Genomic DNA, 25,069 nt, shown 5'->3' on the forward strand with positions numbered 1-25,069 from the left:
GCCATGCAGTACTTTCTTAAGTGTTCTCTCTCTAGAGCCTTAGTACAGTGGAAAATGAGCAAAGGACTTACATCTCCAGCTTTCATAAAGCAGTGGTACTGATCAAGAGTCTTTAGAGAAATTAGAAATAGGTTGTGAACATACTAAGTTAGGTAACTGAAGACATAGAAACTAGAGAATCATTAGAGTGGGGACTGTTGTGTTAGGCCTGGACACAGTTCAGTTTTCTGGGTGGCCTCTGATACTCTTATAAGAGTGTCCATCCATGTTCCAATCATTTCTTCCCCATCATTGTTTCAGACTGTGTATGCATGGGAGAGCTAAGGGGATGAGCAGCACAAAAGAGATGCTGAGAATTCCCTTAGAGGCTATGGTAGATAGGTCTGAAATAAATTTAATACACAATAGGATATTAATATGAGCAAAAGGCAGTCATATACACATGTGCTTGTACCATGGAAAATGTTAATGACATGTTAAGAAGAGAAATGTGAGTTACCAAAAGGAGGAATAGAGTGCCAGTTTTTTCAAAGTATATCTTTAGATAGAAAATATGTAGAGGGAGAAAATTAAATCTTAATAGTGTATGTCTGGAATTGTGGATTAAATTTCTTTTTTTACTTTGTGGGGATTTTCTTGCATATATTTTGTTATTTAAAAATGTATAATTATAATCAGAACCAACTCTAAAGCTATTTCCATTTGGGATGACAGTAGAGAATAAATGAAATTTGAATAAGGAATGAGGAATTACAGTATGAGTAAAAAGAATGAGCTTTAATGTACAGACTTTTAACATATATATTTGCTATTATTTTTTATTAACTGTTTACTAATTGCAGTCTTAGCTCCATTTTGAGCAAGTGACATTACTGGATCAATTTAATTTTGTATAGTTTAGATAAAGGAGAAAACATTAGAAATATTATATGCCAGTCCTTGGGTTATTAGCTGTAATTAGTTCACTTGTTTTTCCTATTTAATTTCAAATACAACTCTCAAGCTCTATATTACTGAATAGGTCTTTTGTTTGCATTCAGACATCAAGTTAGAAACTCTCCAGCTTTATTCTGAGTTACAGTTATTAAACCTATAATTGGAGGCAGTTCTCAGCAGATTGAATGGGGTTGACACTCATGGAATCATTAGAATAGAAGAGACCTTGAAAGCTCTTTTACTTTAACTCTCTGCCTTCAAGCTAGGATCACATTATATCCAGATGAATTCAGTCTGATTTTTAAACACCTCAGGAGATAGCTTCAACTCCCCTTGGTAGCCCTTTATAATGTTTAAGAACAGTCACAGTCAGAAAATTCTTCCTTCCATCTCTTGGTAATCTGAGTCCTTCATGGTATAGTTGAAGGCCATTTCCTCTTGTTCTGTCGTCAGAAAGGATGAGGAACAGCTGTTTACCATCTTCTTCAGTACTTAAAGGCTTATTAAATCTCTTTACCACTGCTTTCTTTTCCAGTTCTTTTTAGTATTCTTTGTCCTCTGAACTCTATTCACATTTTCTTTTGCTGTACAACCCTGACCTAGATATAAATTTGGCCAGAGCTGATTGGAAATACAAGAGTTACTGCACTATTTCTGAATACCACATGTTCACATTTATGTGGCTGCTGTTTTATTTTGGGTTATCATTTAATCTGTTTTATTTTGGATTTTGTTTTTGCATGAAATTCCCTTGTTTTTGCTCTTATTTTTGTTATGTTTTGATGTTCTTCTTAGATTCTTTGTCTTCCTGTGCAGAAATATTTTATTTTGAATATTCAGTATTTTCCCCAGACGTCTTTATTTTTTTATTTTTTTTAATAACTGTTTTTGACTACATTTATAGATATGTCAGTCCTAGGGTAATAATTAACCTTAGCATTATTGTTCTGTTGTCCTAGTCACTGTTGAAAGGATGAAACATCATTAGTCCTTTGCTGTTTGATACTGTCTTTGGTTTCATTAGGTTTGGCTTTTGCTTAGAGATCTAGTTGGAATCTAGTTGTATGTGAGTTCTCCTTTAGTATCACTGACTTAGCAATGAATCCCATGTCTCTCCTGCACTAAATGGCCTCATGTTCTAATTCTAGTTCTTTCTGTGGAAGGTTGACAGGAGGCAAGTAACATGGAAGGCATCGTAACATCATAATGCTGTAAGAGAGAATTGGCATTAAAAATGGGATGGGGCAGATGGTATATACCTCTTAGTTACTGAATATTGAATAGAAGGATAGTGTTCTCTAAATTTGTTGATAAATTAATAATTAAGAGTAAATTTATGTCCTGAAACTGTTCACATTAATACTCTCTCCTAGTCAACCCCCACTTCCTAGTTTTGTCTAGGAAGTGACATCCAGTTTGATAATCAGAAGTTTAGTTGCCAGAAAATCCTTATGGTTTTCTAAAACCAAGCGAAGTGAAGTCATGGGATGCCATTTATTCTATTGTGTGCTCTCCCATCACAGACATGTTAACTTGGACAGTGTAGTTGTGATGCTACTCATTAGGATTGATGGTATTCTTTACACAGATTATATGATATTTTATTTTGATATTTTCATTTAAATCCATATGTTATACTAAATATTAATTTTAATAAAGGTTTTGAAATGTGCTTGATAATTGTTACGTGCACAGAATCTTTCAATTAAGAATTATTGAAGTGACTTATATGGAGATTAAGTATGCATTTAAATCAGGTAAATAACTAATTGATTACTGTTCCTAAAACTTTATATAATATACAAGATTTTTATTGTCCATTCTTATAATTGATTTTTACTTTGCCTTTGTTTAAAGTATTTTATAATATACTCAAGTATTTTAGTGGTACATATATTCTACTCATCTCTTAAAATTTTTGTTATGTTACATTAGAAAGTAGTTCAAGAAAATTATGTAGAATGTTTATATAATGCTTTGCATATGAAATAAAAATGCATTGACATATCCCTGCTTAAAATAAGCCATCAGTATTACCAGCTCCTCTTCAGCTTTGGCTCTGTTTTTTTCCCTACACCTTTTGGTATACATCTTTCTCAAAGAGCTTTGCTTGGTAAAAGGAGTACTGTTGTATTAATATTTACCACAGATTTTTTAGAAGCTGAAGCAGATCAAAAATGTTACTATTACAGTGGTGAATAGCTGTTAAAGAGTGAAAAATAACTTCAGAATCACTGGTTCTTCATTTCCTTATAAGATGTCCATAGTAACTCCCTTACTTTATTCATTTTTCTGATAGCTGCTGCTCATCTCTCGAATGCCAAACACTGTGTTAGGCACGGCGGGTAAAGCAGTCAATAAAACACACCTGCACCCTGCCTTTATGGAGTTGACAGCCTTGGCAATGACTATACTGTAAGAGTGCTATAATTACTCCCAGAAATTATACTACTTTTTGTTCCTTTTCATTCCATAAGAGGCCCTAATTCTTTACATCTCTAGATAGGTAGGTTGTTGAAAGCATAAGGACATATATATCAAAGGTATCAAATTTTGACATTTTTGTTTCTAAGTTTTCACTGAAGAAATTATATATTGTAAATATCTGAAATATATACACATAAATACAGATATCATGAAAATACTAGAATACCTGTATAGAACAACAAAAGTATAAATAAATAATGAAGAGAAAACTAGGCAGAGCAAGACTACATTTACAAGAATATTTTACATGAAATTGAATCTTTAAAATATAGGTGTGTTCATGGTTTGTGTGTATGCACAAATCTTACATATGCAGTCTCTGCTTACTAGCTTTCTTATATCTGGGAGATTAAAATTAGTATAGTCTTTTGTCCACTTATTTGAACATTGTAGAAAGAATTATAAATGACAGAAAATTTTATGTTTATCTAAAATTGGAGATACATAGTGTTTCACATTTATAGGAATTTCAGATTAAATACTTGCATTCATTATATGCGTGCATATGTGAGTGAGTATGCCTGGTGCTGAAGACACAACTCTACAAGTCATGTTCTTGCTGTGGAGCAATTCATTATCTCTTTAGGGAAAACATATTAGGTAAATCATTTAATCACAAAACACTATCACAGTTAATATTATAGTAATATTAGCAAAATACAGGAAACGTAGGCTATAATTACTCTGGTGTGAAATTTCTCCCATAAAAAATATCCTTTTGGAAATAAATTGTAGATGTGAATAAATTATTAACATTTAAGCATTTAGATGTTTTGAACCTTTTTGGTATCATTTTCCAATTTTGATCCTTATCTCACTACATAAATTACTAACATTAATAAACAATAAATTCTCATTTGCTTAATTATCTATATAAAACTTTAAATCAATGGAAACCCATAAAAGTGACTTTTAATTATACTTTCCTTAAAAAGTTTTCTTGAAATCATCTTCACTATTGGGTTGAATAATATTAATGTTAAAGAAAACTGCATGATTTATTTATTTGTTTATTTACATTTTAGATTTGAAAAATGTGTGAGTGCTAAGGAAGCTTTGGAGACTGATCTTTATAAGCGGTTTATTCTAGTGCTGAATGAGAAGAAAGCAAAGATCAGAAGCTTGCATAAATTGTTAAATGAAGTTCAAGAACCAGAAAGGAACATTGAGCATGAAAGGTATTTGGAGTGTCTGTTTTGAGATGACAGATACATAAATTTAAATGGAATTTCTTCCCAAACTTAATGAAAGTTAGGTGCCAACTTTGTAGCCTAGGAGATCATTTGCTAGTCTGAGGTGAGATGCTCTGGCTGTTGGAATCAGTGGGCTGGAGAATTCTCAGCATGGTCTCTCCATGTCTCCCCACTGTCATAGCTGTACTTAAATCCTAAAACTGTCACATGGTTTAAGTAAGTATTATTTGTTTAATTCTTAGACATCATTAAAAATATATTAATTAAAAACTTTTATCTTCTGCAAAACTGTAGAGTTGAATACACATTTATCATTTTGGTGTCTAAGCAGTGGTTAATCTTGGAATCAGGTGGCCGAGAGTGGATGTGTACTTGATTTTTAAGGAAAAGTCACAGGGGATTTACAGCTGGTATGGTTTGGACAACTATAATTATTTTAGTCTGATTTTTATTGTTTTATTGTTTTATTTATAATTTATCCACTATTTATTTTAGTGGATACAGGCTTGGATCTATTGCCTTGAAACTGAGAGAAAGCACAGGTTTAGTAATGTCATCATATAAAGAATATAACATTTGATGTCAGATGTTCCTAGTTCAGGTGCTGGTCTGAAACTGATATCTATTAGTACATGACTTTGGGCAAATACTTTAAACTCTGTGCCTTACTTGGTATCTTCATAAAAAGAATAAAGGTACCTGTCTCAGAAGTTTGGGGCAATCAAATGCAAGGCAGACTGCTTCGAGATCAGTAAAACACTTAATACTGTGTGATCCACAGAAGGTAATTTGGAGGAATAGTATTTTGATAGATGAATGATGTGATAAGAAACTGATTCAGGAGTTAATTACAGTGAACATTAGCCACATTTAGATTATGTAGAAGAGAAGCTTGTTCTTAAGAGAGTTAACAGATAATCTTTAAAGTGCTTTCATCTTGATCACATATGTTTCAATATATGTTTGTTTAACTACAGTATTTTTCAGGGACATTTTTTATAATTACTTACTGGTGAATTTGATACCTAACCAAGGGTGAGCCAATACTTGATAATTCTACCTTGCTCTATTTCTAGGGAAGCCACAACATGTTCTGAAATGACCGCTGATAGAGATGCAGTCTACGATGAAAGTACTGATGAAGAAAGTGAGAACCTGCCTGATCCCTCTGTGTTAGCTCCAGGTAAGAGATATACATTTATTACCTTTGTGGAATATTTCACTTGGCTTATTACTCTAATGATAATAAACTGTAATGAAAAATGTTATGAAAAAAGTCTTTTCAGGGCACCTGAGTGGCTCAGTCAGTTAAGCATCTGACTTCAGCTTAGGTCATGATCTCAGGGTTAAGAGTTCGAACCCCACGTTAGGCTTTCTGCTGTCAGTGCAGAGCCTGCTTAGGATCCTCTGTCCCTGTCTGTCTCTGCCCCTCCCCCACTTTCTCTCTTTCAAAAATAAATAAACATTAAAAAAACAAAAAGTAAAAACTCTTCTACAAAACTTCTTTTAGGGTTTTTAGTCTAAAACCTCAAGTACTTAATGTTGAAAATAATATTTATTATAATATGCAACAACTCATTAGCAACAAAATAAGCAAACGTACACACATACACACCCTCCAAGTCATACTATTCCTTATTACAAGGGTGCATAAGGAATAAGCAAGATACGTGTTCATGCTAGTTATCTCCAGCTTGAAGCTGGCTGCCTGTAACATTTGAGATCACCTAGCTAGAGCTATTGGTGGGTAAGCAGGGGGATGTAGAATGATTCACATTATCTTAAGGTTGAGTCTTCTCTCGCTATTCAGAAAAGAAATTGTAATGGGGGAGATGGGTTACAGGGGAAAAGAAGGGAAAAATGACAGTTTAAGTTAAAGTACCTGAGCCTCACTCAGTCCCTCAGATTTAAACCCATGGATGATTTTTCTAGAGATTTAAACCTTTCCTGGGGCGCCTGGGTGGCGCAGTCGGTTAAGCGTCCGACTTCAGCCAGGTAACGATCTCGCGGTCCGGGAGTTCGAGCCCCGCGTCAGGCTCTGGGCTGATGGCTCGGAGCCTGGAGCCTGTTTCCGATTCTGTGTCTCCCTCTCTCTCTGCCCCTCCCCTGTTCATGCTCTGTCTCTCTCTGTCCCAAAAATAAATAAACGTTGAAAAAAAAAATTAAAAAAAAAAATAAACCTTTCCTAGAGGCAAGAGCCTCTGAACACATCTTACACTTAAAGCCCCGTATTCTCAAAATAAATGTTTGATTCATTTATTTAGCAAATACCTTTTGAGTGCCTATTATGTACCAGGAACTATTCCATGCAGTAGAGAGCAAAACACAAAAATGTCCACTTTCATGGAGTTTATAAATTCTAGTCAGGGAAATAGACAATAACAAGATGCATAAATTGAGTATAAACTGTTGTAGATAGTTACAAATGCTGAAGAGAAAACTAAACCAGGGAAGGATGATAGAAAATGTCAGGATGGAAGTAGGACAAAGGTCATGATTTTAGCCAGGGCACCAGAAAAGGCCTTGGTGAGAATGTGACAAGTTTGTCTGTGGGGTAAGCATGCCAGGCAGAAAAAATCAGGTAGTACCAAGGTCTTGATGCAGGAGTTTTTATTAACTTTTTATTGATATATTCAAGCAATAGAATGGAGGGAGGTATGGATAAAGTAGGAAGATGAAGATAGGAAGAATGATGATATGAGGTAGAGAGAGGCCAGATCATGTGCAGGGCCTTACAGGCTATTGTAAGGACTTCAAGTTTTGCTTTGAATTACATTGGACATTGTTGGAGGGTTGCAAACATCAAGTGATGGGATCCTGCTTACAGTTTTAGCAGGATTAATCTGGCTGTTGTGCTAAGAATAGAGTATACATAGTGTGATAAGCTTACAAGAAGATATAGCAGTGGGACACTGGTTCAACAATGAGTGAAGGATGTGAGTGGCTCAGACCAGAGTGGTAGCAGTGAAGATGATAAACAACAGGCAGATTCTAGGTATGTCTAGAGGCAGCATATTTGTTGATGAACTGGGTATGGCTCCTGAGAGAAAGACACTAACCATGGTAAGTTTTTTAGATTGAATACTGAAGGCATGCAGTTGACTTACTGAATTAGGGGAATCTACAAGAGGAAGGTTAGGAACTGAGTTTTACAAACATTAAGTCTGAGATGCTGAGTATGGAGTTGGATATACAAATTTGGAGTTTGGGGGAAGGCTAAGTAAGGAGATATTTAAAGCTGGCTGAGCTGTCAGGGGAGTTTGAGAAGTCAGAAAAGGGCTGTGATCCAAGGACTCCACCTTAGTACATACACTTGGATGTGTAGAGGTCAGTAAGATGAGGAGACCAGCAGAGAAGGCTGAGGGAGCAGCCTGGAGGTAGCAGGGAAACTGTAGGAGTGTTATCCTGGAGAGCAAGTCAAGGAAGTATTTCAAGGGGGAGCTAGAGATAAACTGAGTTGAATGCTACAGACTGGGTAAGAAGATGAGGATCAAGGACTGACTGACTGACTGATGGATTTGGCAACACAAATTGGGGATCTTAATAAAACGTTTTCAGTGGAATAGCAAGAAGAGGAAATTCAAAAAGAATGAGACAAGATAATTGGAAAAGAAACAACAAGCCTAGGCAACACTTGTAACAAGTTTCACTGTAACGAAAAGGAAAGATCTGGCTAGCTGCTGGAGGGGAACGTGGAGTCAAGAATTGTTGTTGTTGTTTTCTTAGATGACAGAAATAACATCATGTTTGCATATTTATGGGATTAAGGAAGGAAGGGGGGCAAATGTTGCCACAGTTGCTGGAGTACTGTCTCTGAGTACATGGGCGAAGATGGGATCAGATGGACAAGTGACAGGATCTGTTTAGCTTGGAACGTGGGAGCTTTGCTTAATGACAGGAAAGAAAGCAGAATAAATGGACAAAGACACAGGAAGATATCTAATTGCAGCCATGGAAATTTACTGATATTGATTCAATAAATTGGTTGATTAATCTGATTCTAATGAGATTTGAATGGGATCACACATTCAAACACACTCTCACTTTCGCACATCAGAGTTAAATTTCCTTTTATTTGGAGGGCATGCTTGTTTTACACTAGTGACCCAATAAAAAATGAAGTCATTCTTTAATAATCACATGTAATTGAAAGTTCACTAAAAAGGGGATCTGTACTCTTTCCAACTTAAATGTTCAGAATTTTTATTGAGTACAGTGGTCTTTGATTTTGTTCCTTATTCAGAGTATCTCACCAACCTTTGAAGTAGATGGAAATTATTTTTGAAGAGAAAATGTGTGGTTAAATAATGGGTATATGAGAATGGGGTCCTTTATGTGTTCAGTCTGTTTTAAGCAAAGCTTTACTATAATAGTACTATTTTAAATTTGGCAGAATTTCTCTTCTCTTCAAAAAACATTTAGTTCATTGTACATTTTTTCTATGTTTTACATGGCATATTTTCTTTAATTCAAATCTAGTTCACTACATATTTGACTTATAGGCGTCCAATCCTGTTTGTTTGATTTATTTATTTATTTATTTATTTATTTATTTATTTATTTATTGCATTTAACTTGCTTTTGGCAGGTTTTGATGTCAAGAATTAAGAGCATGAAAAAAAGAATTAAGAGCACTTTCATTTTAAATTTTAGCTGTTCTTTTCCTTCTGCTTCAGTAAGAATTATTCAGGAAACTTAAGGTTAGGGATAAAAAAAAGGAACCTCAGATATAAAATGCTTCATCTGGAATTAAGAACTAGATTCCATACATCTGAGGAAAAATATTATATGTATTTAACAAAAAATAACTTTCCTTATATATGTCATTCTTTTACAGAGACAAAATATACTAGTAGTCCATGGGATATATGAATATATATTTAATCATAGCTTTGTCTTTTGGTATTTTGTATATTATTACTATGTATTTGGACCAGAGCAGTGAAACTTTTTTCCTGGACTTATTATGCCATCTTGGTAATAAATTACCTATTCTTATTGTACAAGTAAATATTTGAATTTATTGTAGGTAGTGCAGTTTCATGTACACTTTCCCTCCAGTAAGAACAAGAGGAAAGCAGTTGATGGGATTTAATACATTTAACTCTTCCAGAAAGGCATTTATTTAAACGGCTAAATGTTTAACTTGGTAGTCATTTCTATTATGCAAATGTATTTTCATTATTATTAAAACCACCAAATTTCCTCATGAGTTGTTCCCTTTTTTTTTTACCCTATTCCTGCATAATATAAGTTTAGTGAGACCAAGACACTTGGTGATTCACAGTATTCATTCAAGGAAAAGGTCTGTTATATATATATATATATTATATATATATTTTTTTTATTTGGAGATGTATATATATATATGTATATATATGTATATGTGTATATATATATGTATATATATGTATATGTGTATATATATATGTATATATATGTATGTGTGTGTGTATATATATATATATCCAGAAGTACAATAGGGATATTGTAGTTTACAGAAACTGATAAGTAACAGTTTTATGCATAGGCAATCTATTTTATTACTTTTTTCCTCCAAAGTTTTAAATTCCCTCCCATCATTAGGATTGTTGAGGAAATAACTGATGACAGTACTCCAATGTAATAAAGTATATCATGCTTATGTGTATGATACCATATAGTATGAAAACCCTTTAAAAACATTTAAAAGTTTGTTAGCTAAAAGATCTTGGAAGAATTCTGAATCTTGAATGTCACAGTCTATACCACCCTACAACTACATTTTATAATTTTCTGTAAAAATATAAAGCGAGATTTACTGTTTCTAGGTCTTAATTTTTAGAGTTTCTAGGTAGGTAGCAACGGTATTACAGCCTTAGTTTAAGAAGTAAACTAAACTGCATAGTAAAGCCCTAGAGTTCATGGGTATTTTGCTTTCTTTCAGATTAAGATTATGATCTATAAACTGGTTGCAGTGATCTCTATTTATAGCTCAGCCTCTGGATTACAAAGGAGGATGGAATGGGTCACTTTCACTCTCCCCTAGTCTGTATTAACTCCTCGTGGTTTTAAAGGACTTCCTGCTTAGTCTGGACTCATCCTACCTACAATGTTTTGTTTTGTTTTTATGTTTATTTTTGAGAGAGTGAGAGAGACAGAATGCGGCCAGGGAGATGCAGAGAGAGAGGGAGACACAGAATCTGATCTTTTTTTTTTTTTTTTTTAATGTTTGTGTTGTTTTTGTTTTTTATTCAATGGAAAAATAACCTGTTGGGTTATTTACTATAGATTTATTTACTATACATTGTTTACTATAGTTATAGTGAAACGACCTTTCCTACCGGAAATCTGTTTGTTGGGTACAGAGCAAGATAACACCTGATGTCCATGTCTGCAGAGAAACTTGAGGTTGAGTAGGTCTCCTGAATAACAGAACCTCACCAAAATACAAAGAGATCAGAGTGTAATTAGTATAGCATCTGAGTACTGCAGGTGGGCTTTCATTGGCCTCAATAATGTCTGATATAAACTAAAAAATAATTTATGGTTTTGCAGTTTTTCATATATATAGCCATTTTGACCTGTAATAATAGTAAAATTACATGAGAAAATAATTTTAAAATGTATATGAATAGTCTAAGAATTTTAACCATTATTACAAAACATTTCTTAATGTTAACATAATTCAAAATGTGTGTGAATAATTATTGGAAAGATTGGGCTTCTTTCATAGAAAAAGGCTTTTTCTTATAAAGCATTTTGAAAACTTATGCTTAATTGGCTCCTAAGTAGCCTTTACTAGAGGAATTGTTTTAATGTCTCATTAATTGTTTTTAATTATTTATTTTAAATTATTAAGGTAATCAATATTTTTAAATGATAATTATTTCTCTTAGCAGAAATTGACAAGATTTCTTAAAATTAGAGACCAATTAAATCAACTTTACTAAAAGTATAAATAAGAAAAATACTTATTCTAGAATGTTTTATTCTTCTTAGCTTTATTTTAAAGGTACACAACCACTAAAACAAATAAAATAAGCTTTCTTACCACTTTTCTGCATAATTATTAGCCTGCGATTTAGCACATTAGTTTAATTAGTCTTGATTCTTAACCAACAGGAAGGTCCCTGTATAACTGCTATCAGTAATTTAGGCTTCTACTTAGTTGGTGGGCTTCCTGAAAGGAAGTGTGATTATAGAATAGCCTTTTAGAAAATAAATGAATGGCTATGTCAAACAGTTGATGAATACGGATATAGTAGCTTTTAAAAATAGAACAGAATCCAAAATCTCTAAGTATCAAAGAGCTCGTTGCTTCAAACAGTGAATGTCTACTCACAGAGGGGTAACAACATGTACTGCCAAAGAGATTAGTCAGAAATTCAACTTTAGAATCACAGATTATTCCCTTAATCTTATCCAGCTTCTTTATCATAGGCTCATTTATTTATAAATTCTAAATAAAAAGCTTGATTTAGTAAAACCTGTCACAAAACAGGAAGTGCAGTTTGAGTATATTTCCTAGCAATCATGGGTTCTTATACATAATTGCTGAGGAAAGATATTATGTACTTCAGTAATCTAGATCTTCTAGTTCAAGCCCGTCATTTTTCCAGTGAGGAAACTGAGGCTTAGAAAGGTTCTCCTGTGTGTTACCTCAGTGAATACTCTGTCTCCAAATAAAATCACATTCTTAGATACCAGGGAGTAAGACTCCAAAATGCCTTTTGGTGGTGGTGGGTGGGCAGTTCAACTCTTAACAATGCAAATGTACATTCTTCTAGAGCAAGGATCAAATTTTTAATGTATTTTCAATGGGGACTATATTCCAAACATGATTCAGAATCATTGACCTAGGAGAATGGTATTTAAATGAGAAAAGATGGAATAAGATATGTTAAAAGGAAACTGCAATTTAGACTACATGACAAGATGGGAAGAAGAGAAAATAGCATTCAAACAGAAGCTAAATCACAATCTGTCAGTTCATCGGACCGTCATTTTTCTGGCTGTGCACTGCACTGTTCAGTAAGGTAGCCACCAGCTACCTGAGACTGTTGGACACTGGAAATGTGGCTAGTCCAAATTGAAATGTGATCGAAGTATAGACTACACATTGGATTTCAGAAATGTAGTATGAGAAAAGAAGTAATATGTCTCATTAATGCATTTGTGTATTAATTAAATCTTGAAATAATTATTTTGTATATATTGAGTTAAATATATTATTACTATTAACTTCATTTACTTCTTTTTTACTTCTTAAAATGTGTTTAATGGGAAATTTAAAATTCTGTATGTGACTCATATATTTCTATTTGTTTGACATACGGATCTTGGTGTTCTAAAAAGTTCCATCTTGGGTTGATTTTGTGGTTCTGTAATAGCTGTGTATCACTGTGAAAATTAAATCAGATTGTACTACCAAGTTTTTATGAAGCTGTTAATGTAAGGGTGTGAGATCTTTAGGTGGATGTAGATGACTATGGGTGCGATTGAATATTTATATATAAGAAATGCTAAAGGGGTTGCACTGTCTTATTTATTTATTGTTTTTTGATTCATTGTAAAATAGACTTAAGAAAGCCTGGGTCATTTTTGTCCTTGGAAAATGAAGCTAAACATTTTTACTGATCCTGTGTAACTGCAACCATGATCCGGTTGAGACAAAAGGGGGGGTAATGTAGCGATCCTCTCTAAATCAGCTGAATGTCTATAATGTAGTATAAAGGATTCTTGCCTCTTTGTGATTGTGACAGGGATCTCCAGCACAAACAGCGCATCTGGTTCCTTGAACCAGTTCATCAACATCATTTATAAGCCATATTTTAGATCAAAGGGATAGGAAGGTTACCAGTGATGAGGTTCTGGAATGTTGCCAGCCCACCAGCATTGACATGATACTTGCTGCAGCTTCATTTGGGGGGGGGCGGGGCTGGGTATGTGTGAAGGATGGATATCAACAGGCTTGCTAAGCAGAGTCTGAATACAAGATGTAGTGAAAGGGAACAGTTACAAGTGGGGTGGGCAGAAGAAGGACTTAAAGTGAGATCCTTAGTGCCAATTTCAAGCTTTGAGGTAAAACTCACTGGTAATGAGAAATAGTAGTTGCAAACATGTATCTGTGGCACTCAGGGTTTTGTGGGGAGAGTTGTAATTTGGGGGATGGCGGAACAAAAAAAAAAGAACTTTTGAGTACTGCTAGCCCTGTTATTTCTCAAGCATAATGGGTAGCCATATTAACAATCATATATATTTTTTTAATATAAATGAATAACTTGAGACTGTATCAGAGATTGTGACTGTTGGTCTTTGGTATGACCTAGGTCATATACTTTTTTTTTTCCCCTTGGTAACGTGAGTCTTCCAAATAATAAATCTGAATGCAGTTAAAAAAGACATAGATTCCCTAGTTTTCTATAGTCCTTAACACAGAAAGGGCTTTTATATTTAATCTGGTTCACTTTATTCATTGATATCATTTGCATGATTTCTGGAAGTATTTGAGTTTGTGAACCCTGGAAAATTACAGTTATTCTGACACTGGTAACTACTGTGACTAGTTCTTCTAATTCTGATTCTTCTACTACAATTATTGTTCCTCCCCCTTTTTCTACTTCTTTACTATTAATATTGCTATTGTTGTTGCTATTACTCTTCTATTATGGTTCCATTACCTCTATTACTGTAACTTCATTACCACCACCACAACTGCTACAGACTTAAACATTTATATGGGTGCCAGAATGTATTCTAGTTTTCTTATATGCATTACTTTATTTACATGCAACAACAATCATACGAAGTATATACTGTTATTTTACAGTCGAGAGAATTGAGGCACAGTAAGATTAGAAAACTTCTAAGGCAATGCAGCTAGTAAAGTATAGAACTGGGATTCTAACCCAGAAAGTCTAACTACAGAACTTATCTCTGAGAACCCTTCCTGTGCTAACGTTCCTTGTTTTCATTTAGTAGAACACTCTATTAAAATCTAAGAGTTCGGAGAGTTTGCTTTTATATTTTAAATTTAAGTGTATTTGATGCCTTCATTTTTATAAAACAATTTAAGTCTCCTAATAAAGGAAGGGTGGAGTATATGGCCTCCTTGATTTCTGACTCAATGGAGTGGGCACACATTTAAGTGGAAAAAGATACAGTTTGGTGACATTAATGCACTGTGAAGATGAATGTGAATGTTCATATCCTTGTTGGATATTCTATTATGATTTGATGGCAAAGCAAATAAGGTAGCAGAACAGTGATTTATACTTAGTCCTTGAATAAAAGGCTTGGAAATAAATATTAAATAATACTACCAAATGTCCATGTAGACATTTAAAAATATACAGACGTAGTTTTAAATATAGACTTAGACTGTATACTATTTATATATTATGTGGTGGATATAAATTTAGAATTCCTATATCTTTTTGGGAATTGACTTTTTTTATTATTATGAAATCTCTCTTGTTGGTCTAGTACTGCTTCTTTCCCTTAAAGTTCTTTGTCTGATAATAGTATAGCTATAACAACTTTTTTTTTCCTTGATGTTTACATGATATATCTTTTTCATCTCTTTTTACTCTTTCACTTTCAATCTTTTATATATTTAAAATCTATAGTTGTTTTTTTTTAATTTTTTAATGTTTATTCATTTTTGAAAGACAGAGCACAAGCAGGGGTGGGGCGGAGAGAGAGGGGGACACAGAATCTGAAACAGGCTGCAGGCTCTGAGCGGTCAGCACAGAGCCCAGTGCGGGGCTTGAACTCACAAACCACCGATCATGACCTGAGCTGAAGTCAGATGCTCAACCAACTGAGCCATCCAGGCGCCCCATGCTTGTTTTTTAAACCCAGTCTAATAATCTTTCTTTTTTTTTTTTTTTAATTTTTTTTTTTTTTCCAACATTTATTTATTTTTGGGACAGAGAGAGACAGAGCATGAACGGGGGAGGGGCAGAGAGAGAGGGAGACACAGAATCGGAAACAGGCTCCAGGCTCCGAGCCATCAGCCCAGAGCCCGACGCGGGGCTCGAACTCCCGGACCGCGAGATCGTGACCTGGCTGAAGTCGGACGCTTAACCGACTGCGCCACCCAGGCGCCCCTAATCTTTCTTTTTAATTGGAGAGTTTATTCCACTAATAGTTCATATAGTTATTTACATATTTAGATCTAGATCTGCTAATGTACTCTTTTATTTATTCTCATTATTCTATTTTTTTTCCTTTTATTAATTTGTTACTTACCAACTCTTATATTTTTGCTTTAGTGACTATCCTAGAGATGGCAACATATACCCATGACCTATTATAGTCTGACATTAATTTAACTTTCCTACTCCCTAGATAATGGACGCTTTAACTCCACTTAACTTTTTGCATTATTGTAACATATATTCCAATTTGCCATTTATTTCAGACCTCATAAAGGATTATTATTGTAGTATTGAAAAGCCACTACTCATTTCTCTTTAGCTTTTACCTTGTTCCTTATTTCTTTTATTTCTTTTTGCATTTATATGTTTTCATTGAAAGTCATTTTTCTTCAACCTAGAGAATTCCCTTTAATATTTCTTTTAGTGGACCTTAGCTCTTAAATTCTTTGGGTTTTGGTTTCTTTGAAATCCTTCCATTTTGAAAGGAATTTTTGCAGGTATAGATCTGTAGGTTGGCAGTTTTTTGTTTGATTGTTTTGTCTGTTTTAAGCACATTGAGGATGCCACCGCATTGTCTTCTGGCTTCTTTTCTATTTATTTATTAAAAAAATTTTTTATGTTTATTTTTTTATTTTTGAGAGAGAGAGAGAGAGAGAGAGAGAGAGAGAGAGAGAGAGAGCATGAGCGGGGGAAGAGCAGAGAGAGAGACACACACAGAATCTGACACAGAATCTGAAGCAGGCTCTGGGCTCTGAGCTGTCAGCATAGCGCCCTGTATGGGGCTCAGACTCGCACACTGTGAGATCATGATCTGAGCCAAAGTCTGATGCTTAGCCAAACCCAGGCACCCCCTGGCTTCTTTTCTTCATGTTAAGGAGATTCTATCCTGTTCTTTCTCTTCTCCTTTTCTGAGATTCCAGTTACATCTATATTAGATTTTTTCCGTATGTCGCAGTTTTGATAAAGTATGAAGATATGTTTCTTTACATTGGGTAGTTAGCTGCTTGAAGGTGGTACTCCCTCAGTACCTGGTTCATTCAGTGTCATGCAATGAAAAGGAATGTAATAAATTTTTTCAAAAAAAAATTCATCTAGTGAATACAATTTGTGTGTGTTCTCCATATTGTTTTTTTTTTGATGGAAATGTATGTTAAATACTTTGAAAGTGTTTTTACCCCCATTGGTGAAATGTTTCAAAATATATATAAGTGCCTAAGCTAGTATTGAGCATTATGTAGTCATGTACAAAGTGGGGCTATAGTAAACTGTGTAATTAGTAAATAGTTGTCTTAAATTATCTACATGCTTCTCTCTGGTTTGCATGCTGTACTCTATGACGTGCATTTTCAGAATTGTTGTCTAAAGAGTCATTAGCTTGTTTTTGAGTTGGGATGATTTCAGCTGCAGTTAGCACTCAGGTATAGGTAATGATAAGGACTTTATTATCTCACATATCAAGTGTGAACATAAAGCATTTCCATTGTTGAATAAGTCAGTATCTTCACAATGTCATCAAGAACTCAGATGATCATATCTATCATCACTATCACACTTAAATGACCCAGGCTCCCTGGAAATGAATGTTTTCAAGAATTCCTATAATAAACTCAACAGTGCACAGTTCCTGCAAAATTTGAGTCCACATATAAGATTTTAGAAGTTGGCCCATAATGAATAAGCATCCATTCACAATAGGTATAGAGGTTTCACAATTTTCAAAAACACTGCTTTGAAACATTTGTTGTTGTTGTTGTTGTGTTTTTATTTGTAACGTAATCTTGCTGGTAAATCTCCTTCATTAAAAGAAAACAAAATTTTCCCATAATGTTCAAAACTAAGGTGGAGTATGCTGGATGCTGATTTTTAAGTATAAACTTGCTTCACCAGTTTTGGGTATATTCTCTTCCATAAGGCCTTTTGTGACATCCTACTTTTTCTGTTTCATCATAAAAATTCACAGTTTCCTTTTTTTTTTTTAAATTAAGATATAATTAGAGGCAGTGCCCCTAAATGTCTCTTTATTTGCAATTTGAGATCTTTGTGCATCAATAATGGCCAAATGTTGGCAATTTCATGTGTTTCAACCTAATATTTGGTTTGCTTGGTGCAGAGAAATAGTGACCAGCTTGATTTGGAGACGATTTGCCTAACACAAATTAGCACCATCACTAAATCCCACCAAAAGGTGATTAAAATCAACAGAAACAACTCTAGAATTTAAGCACTGTAGTTTACATTTTCCATCTCTCTTGATCTGATGTTCTAGTGCTTGTCCTTGGAGGCGAGTTTTATGCTATTCAGAAGGACTGGAAATGGTGTTGCAGTATGAATGGGAACTTTAAAAAAATGTATTGTGTGAGTTGGTCTTGAGATATTAGTCTTTGGCATACACTGTAATACTCTCAGACATTATGATGGCCGTCATTGTGATGTGACTTTGGTGACCCAAAGGTTATTAAAACTGCAGGGGCCAATAGTGGTGACAGTGATGATGGGGTATCAGGGATGATTCTATTATTGTTAAGAAACCAAGAATGGATTCTGAAAAAGATGCTATAGGCACTGCTTTCCATTGGTTTTTATTTGAAAAAAACCAATAGTTAAAATTGAGTACTAATAGGAAGATAACTTTGAACTAGAAACGTTTTTCTATATTCCAGGAGATAAACGTTAAAAATTTTCTTTGCTAAAAATGTTTTGTGACCAAGTAAGTTTGGAAAACACTGAGTTAATAAAAATTAAACATATTTCCTTACTTCTAAATAGGTCAGTCTTTAATATGCTAATTAGTATGCATTTTCAATCTTGTTAAGTGAGGACTACACCATGTACCATTTTCCACAGTTCAACATTTGCATTATTAGAAAGTTAATTTATTTCCAACAGAACGTGAGATTATTGAAAATTAAATAAAGCATATAACAATATTTGATATACTTTACTTTTTAATTTGGCCTTCTATCCTGCAGTTAATTTCATTGATATTAAGCTAGGTCTTTAATAAACAATATTTGCTGAAATAGAGGCTCCCTTACACAGCTCTGTGCATTTGTCTTTATTCCCTTTCATTGGTTATTCTGTTTCAGAGATGTTTGTGGCATGCTTAATTTGGAAGTACAAAATGATGAAGTTAGGTGATAATACATTTTGAAATAAAAATTTTACTAGTATCGATTTTTTTTTTTATAAATTTTTTTTTTCAACGTTTATTTATTTTTGGGACAGAGAGAGACAGAGCATGAACGGGGGAGGGGCAGAGAGAGAGGGAGACACAGAATCGGAAACAGGCTCCAGGCTCTGAGCCATCAGCCCAGAGCCCGACGCGGGGCTCGAACTCACGGACCGCGAGATCGTGACCTGGCTGAAGTCGGACGCTTAACCGACTGCGCCACCCAGGCGCCCCTAGTATCGATTTTTGAGAGATTTAAAAAATAATACATAGGTTGAGTTTACCTGGCAAAATTCTTGGCACTCTCCTTATTAAAAAAATGCAAATTTCAAAGGGTAATTATTGTTGACTTTCTTTGTAAAAACTCTTCAGGTTTCTTTTCCTGATTTTCCACCTACAGATCAAGCTCTTTCTCTGCTATATTATGGTGTATAGCTTTTCAAGGTAAAATAAAATTGGATTTTGTTACCATTAGAGTCAGAATTCACATGAATAATATCTTTAAGACATTGTGTGTACAGACTATTATATACTTGCTGTAATTTCCATTACAAAAGAAATCAGGAATAATGAACCATTTCTTTTAAAAATTTAATTGCTTTTTAAGTGACCACCTTTTGTTTAAACCCAAAGATAAACAAAAGAAACAAACAAAAAATAGCATCTGATAATTATATGGAGAACTTCCCATAGACACGCTGTCAGTCGAAGACTTTATTTTCAAAGCCAAGTTCTCCTAGCTCAGGTTACAAAGAGTGTGATCAGCAGAAACTCAGAATAAGAAGTGAATTGTTTCAAAAACATAAAATGAAGGTGCCATTACTTTATTAGGATCTTTCTGTTGCTTCACCTCATGCTTTTAGGGACAAAAATTTAAAAACAAAAAATTAAATACTTTAAGAACTAATCTGCATTCTGTCTTAGAAGGAAATTTTGACATCTGTTGAATCACTAGCTCTTTGGAATTATGGGGAGGAAAAGTTACCTTTTTGTAAGAATTCCTTTCGGCCTAGAATTGCTTGTTTAAATGTCACATAAATTGTAATAACTCACGTGATTTAGATGGTACCACATTCTAATCCTGCTTCCTTATTTGAACGTTAGCATCATGAAAATAAAGTGTATGTCTGTAAGGAGAGCTAGCATAGCCTATTTTAATGGAAAGATTTAGAATGAGCTGAGAGCTCATGTCTAATCTTCTCTTTATTATTGTGGATAGAATACCTTTTTCTTACCTCTATCTCAGGCAGGGATTCTGGAAGCCATGTATCAATAATATATGTGAAAGTGTTTGCACTCTGTAGATTACACAGACTAGTATTATTCTAATCAATGTTATTCTTTTATTTAGGGATATATGGATTTCAAAGAACTTTATAGATAGAGTTTTCCTTGTTTCCCATACTCTTTGTTCTCTGTGTTCTAAAAGTGTTGTTCCTACCTCACCAATCATAGTGCCTTGCACACAGTAGGATTTCTAACATTTGTTCATTAAGTAGTAAATGGTTCCTTCACAGTATAATTTAATATCTTTGAGATGAACACAATAAATACAATTTTAATTGGATTATAATTTTTAACTCATCTTACCTGCCATCTTGTTTGAACACTATTAGTAAGAAGTTGACATGTTTGGACTTCTGTCGTTATCTGGCATAGCATCAGAACTGCCTCAGAGTTTATTTTAGCATCATCATATTGCTAAACAAAGCCCAGCAGTTATGATTTTTGTTTGGCACAATTTCCTACCTATTTCAGAAGGATAAAGTATAATTTATACTAGTTGTTTTTCCCTAAGCTTCATAACACTTATTTAAACATTGTGTTATACCAAATAAGCCTAAAAGACTCCATTCATTCTCTGTTCTCTGGCTGGTATGCCACTTACTCACAGATTCATTGACTATGATTGATTATAAACTGCCTCTGAGACCCACTTACATGGATTGGTCATTTGTTAGAGTTTAAATGAGTCACAATTCCCTCTGCTATTCGACTTTACAACATGTAATAAGGTGTTTTTAATGACTTTCATTGCAAAATGCACTCCTTTTATCTGCAGACTAGCCTGGTTTAAATCTCTATTTTGTTGGACACTACTCTAAAGAAAACTTTTATCCCCCATTATACTTTTCTTTCCATGAAACCATATCCTAGAATATTTTAAAAGCCAGAGGGCTTTCTAATTATGCCTCCATTAAATATTTTCACAAAAATAAGCAGTTACGGTATTCTACATCAGCCTTTTCACCAAAGTCACCTTTTACATTTGTTACATTCCTGAACAATTTTTAAATGCACAAGAAACATCATCAACATAGTTAGTTGTGCACTTGCCTGATTGTGAACTTCTAAAGAAAACGGATCACACCATGGTTTACTCATCTTTGCTACTCAGCATCAGCACGGTGCTTTGTATTTAATGGATAGCCACGTTTTTGTTTTTTGTTTTTTCAATTGAATTGTCATAATATTTGCATTAAAAAAATTATGAAAAGTCTTACTAGTGACTGCTCCACAAAGGTCTCTAGTAGAACTGTTACCTAAAGCCAAAAAATCATGAGCAAGGGCTCAGCCTGTCACATAATTCTCAGGTGGCTGGGCAAAAGACCAGGTGTTAAAGCAATAGGACTTTCACTGGAAACTGTTTTTTCAGTTTGGGGAGAACTGAATATGTGGAATTTTGTTTGAGTATGTCTATCCTTTCAAACCAATATCAAAATTAGGGTGCCTAGGATTACTGTAATCAAGTTTTGTTCAGACCAAGGTCATTGAGTCTGCTAAGTTTCTAGTCAAAAAGAATAATGGAAAAGTGAATCAACATTGATTTTATGCTGCTCCGTGTGGGATGCTGTGCTAGGTGCCTTGCATAATGTATCTCATTTCATCTTGACCACAATCAATATCGGGCCTTCTAGCTCTCAATTCTAAAGAGAGATTAAGTAATTTGTCCAAGGTCACACAACTAGTAGGAGAAACAGCCAAAATTTGAACTCACTTGTGGGTGATGGTAAAGCCCATGCTGTTTAATTACCCACTCTGTTTTTCAGGTTCTTTTATTATTAATTAATAACTAGATTTGGTTGTTAAATCTTAAATATTTTATATAGGTCAACTGGCAAGATTTAGTGTAAAAATGAAGTAAAACAGCTTTTTTTTTTTGTCATTTCTTATACTGGAAAATAGTTACTAAGACATTATTTAACATTCATTTGAATGCACAGAAAGGATCGATCTGAGATCAATATAAATCTTATTTCTCTAACTTTGACTTGGATAACCACGTGTTCCTGTGTCCAATTGGCAAATGGAAATACTCGACTGATTCTGATTTTCTCTGGAAATGAGTCCAGAAGAGAGAATCAGAGCCTCCTCTACTCCTTCCTTAGGCACTCTAGAGGAGGTTACTGTTGTTACTAATCAACTGCATTACTGATGCAGTTTCAAGTTAGAATAATGTAAGTTGATCTTTTGTTTACTGATTGCCTCATTAGGGGGAACCTAGTCTTCCTCAGAAAAGAACAGATCTCTCTTGAGTTTTATGTATTAGAAACCTTTCCTTCCCACCACTTCTATTCTTTAAAAATTTTAGTTAACAGCAATAATTACTGAGTGATTTACACCACAATTATTTGTAGCGCTATGAAAATCTAGGCTTCAGTTGTAGATCTACCAATAACCATTCTGATCAAGGCATTTTTTTTTTTGACCAATCTATCTGCATCTCATTTTTCTTATCTGTAAAGTGTAAGAAGAAAATTTGATAATCTGTGAAGTTCAATCAGCTCTAAATTTGTAATTTCCCAATGTATTTAAAGGGTACTTTTTGTTCTGTAAGAAGGTCAGGGAAAGTCAGCAGTGTGCCAGGAGATAACTGTAATGTTGCTTGGTAGGTAGAAAAATGTTCCTAAGTTTTCTTGTACCTATTGCCATCCCAATAATTCTGAAAAGAATTAGTCTTCTAAATGGTGGAGGAGACTATATTAATGGAGGCTACTGTAGGTTTAAAGGGGTTTAAATTTGGGGTGCCTGGCTTAAGCGTGCGACTCTGACTCAGGTCATAATATCACGGTTCCTGAGTTCAAGCCCCATGTTGGGCTCTGGGCTGATGGCTCAGCCTAGAGCCTGCCTCAGATTCTGTATCTCCCTCTCTCTCTGCCTCTACCCCCCTGTCTCTCAAAAATAAATAAACATTAAATTTCTTTTTAAATTAAATAGGTTAAAAATTAAACCCCTTTAAATATGTATATTTATATATTTATTATTACATAAATATATAGTTTAATACAGTACTTGTCACATAATAAAAATGAGCTGATTTAGCATTGTTATTAATATTACTGTTACTATTTGTGGTGGAGGTGATGGTCAATACCACTGTTAAATGCAATAACATACTGCTATTTTATGTAAATTTGCAAAAAATACTTAAAGAAAATATGCCAATAGTCTAAATTTATAGTAATTCAAATATTTTAAAAAAGTTCCTGGAATTTGGTAATAGATTTATGAAGAGATATAGTGATGGTCCTCAGAACGTAAGATCTTGCCTCTTGAACAAATACTTTTGGTTTGGGGAAAGGATCTGCCAGGCTTTAGAGAATGTGAGTTGTTAGGATAAACAGTGAGCTTTCATACCCCTGGGCACTTTCAAAATTTGGACAAAACTGCTGTGCTCTAAAGATTCTTTTAGTGCTTATTTGGGTCAGTAAGTGTTATTAAATGCACACAAAGCCCTTTCTTTAGTAAATTCTCTAATTTGCAGGCTGTTTTTCAATAACACAAAAATAAACATTAAAGAATGAGGTAGAAAAAAATATAATAATAAACAGTAATAAATACTAATAGACACAAAGTGTTCATCTTTGTGTATAAATGAGCAAATGAGAGCACTGTATTTGCCTAAGTGATTTTGTTGATGTTAAAGTAAGTCTGACTTTTCCATGAAGCAATTTATTTTTCATAAAAGAAAGAAGCTTAGGTCATACCTTTTAGCTGTATGGTTTTCAGGTTCATCAGTAATAAAAATTTAAACCATTTTCTCAGGAAATGTAAAGGTTTTTAAGGTACTGAATTTTTGAAGCCTAAGAAACTAGGCAAAATAGTTTTAACTTTTTCTTTAAGAAATGGTTAGTTGCTCCCTCTCTCTCTGCCCCTCCCCCGTTCATGCTCTGTCTCTCTCTGTCCCAAAAATAAATAAAAAACGTTGAAAAAAAAATTAAAAAAAAAAAAAAAGAAATGGTTAGTTGCTAGGAGACCACAAATCGGTGCTAATGATTCCAAGTTTCAGGCAGCTTTCAAGTAGGCTTGTATCTCTTTAGAAAAGATGTTTAATCCTGTTCACCCCAGACTATGCCATTAATAACTAAATGCCTGATGATTCTGTTCTCAGAATTTTAAAGTTTGTTGCAGAAAAGAGAAATAATTGGAGGGTAGAAGAAAATAATATGTTAGAAAGCATCAGATTAATTTATGCCAACATTTGTTAAATGCCTTTTAGGTAGTGGGCCTGAAGTCTGACTTCAGGGAAGCCCCATTAAATCAGATGTTGTCTCTGTCTTTTAGGATTTCCCTCTCTAGTTGGGGAAAGAAACATCAAAACAATTAATTACATTGCAAAATAACAAGTATAGGGTCATGGAAGGTACTCAGTATGTGATTAAGTGAATGAGTGATTAATGAATGAATGTTTCCAATGCTGTGTAGAAAGTCTGAGAAGGTAAAGAAAAAGGAATGTCAGTTGTTGATGTTTGAACTGTATATTGAAGAGTAGTAGAGGTAAAGAGTAAGCAGGTTGAGAAGGCAGCCCAGAACATTCCAAGTGGAGAAAAAATATCATATGCAAAGGTATGAAGGTGTTTTTTTTAAAAAAAAGTATGAAAGAATAGGACATATTGAAGGAAGAGACACAAGTTTATGTGACTGGCTAAGAGTGCGGATGGCATGGAAGAATGGGAGAGATAAGCTGGATTTCTAGAATATAATACACTGACATTTTAGAAAGGTAACTGATTTGAGTGTGGGAGACTAACCAGAAAGAGAAAAACAAGAAGGTGGAGATAAATTAAAAGGGCTTTGAATTAAAATGAGAGAAAATAATGTCCTCTGAGATGGAGGGGGAGACACGGAGAGCTATTTGG

The 25,069-nt window shown here is 34.1% G+C and overlaps 1 protein-coding gene across 6 annotated transcripts in view; it reads left to right on the plus strand.

Annotated features, from left to right (window-relative positions):
- XRCC4 (X-ray repair cross complementing 4) overlaps window positions 1–25,069 on the plus strand; it is a 293,362-nt gene that overhangs the window by 88,891 nt on the left and 179,402 nt on the right. For all 6 annotated transcript variants that reach the window (XR_007154765.1, XM_047870967.1, XM_047870938.1 and 3 more), the window contains exons 5-6: window positions 4,449–4,601; window positions 5,693–5,799. Coding sequence is in view for 5 of the 6 variants with exons in the window: in XM_047870967.1 (XP_047726923.1) it covers window positions 4,449–4,601; window positions 5,693–5,799 (260 nt within the window). In the remaining variant the exon portion in view is untranslated. The remainder of the gene's footprint in view (window positions 1–4,448; window positions 4,602–5,692; window positions 5,800–25,069) is intronic.

Source organism: Prionailurus viverrinus, chromosome A1, assembly GCF_022837055.1.
Source record: "Prionailurus viverrinus isolate Anna chromosome A1, UM_Priviv_1.0, whole genome shotgun sequence".
In the NCBI taxonomy this organism is placed as follows: Eukaryota; Metazoa; Chordata; class Mammalia; order Carnivora; family Felidae; genus Prionailurus; species Prionailurus viverrinus.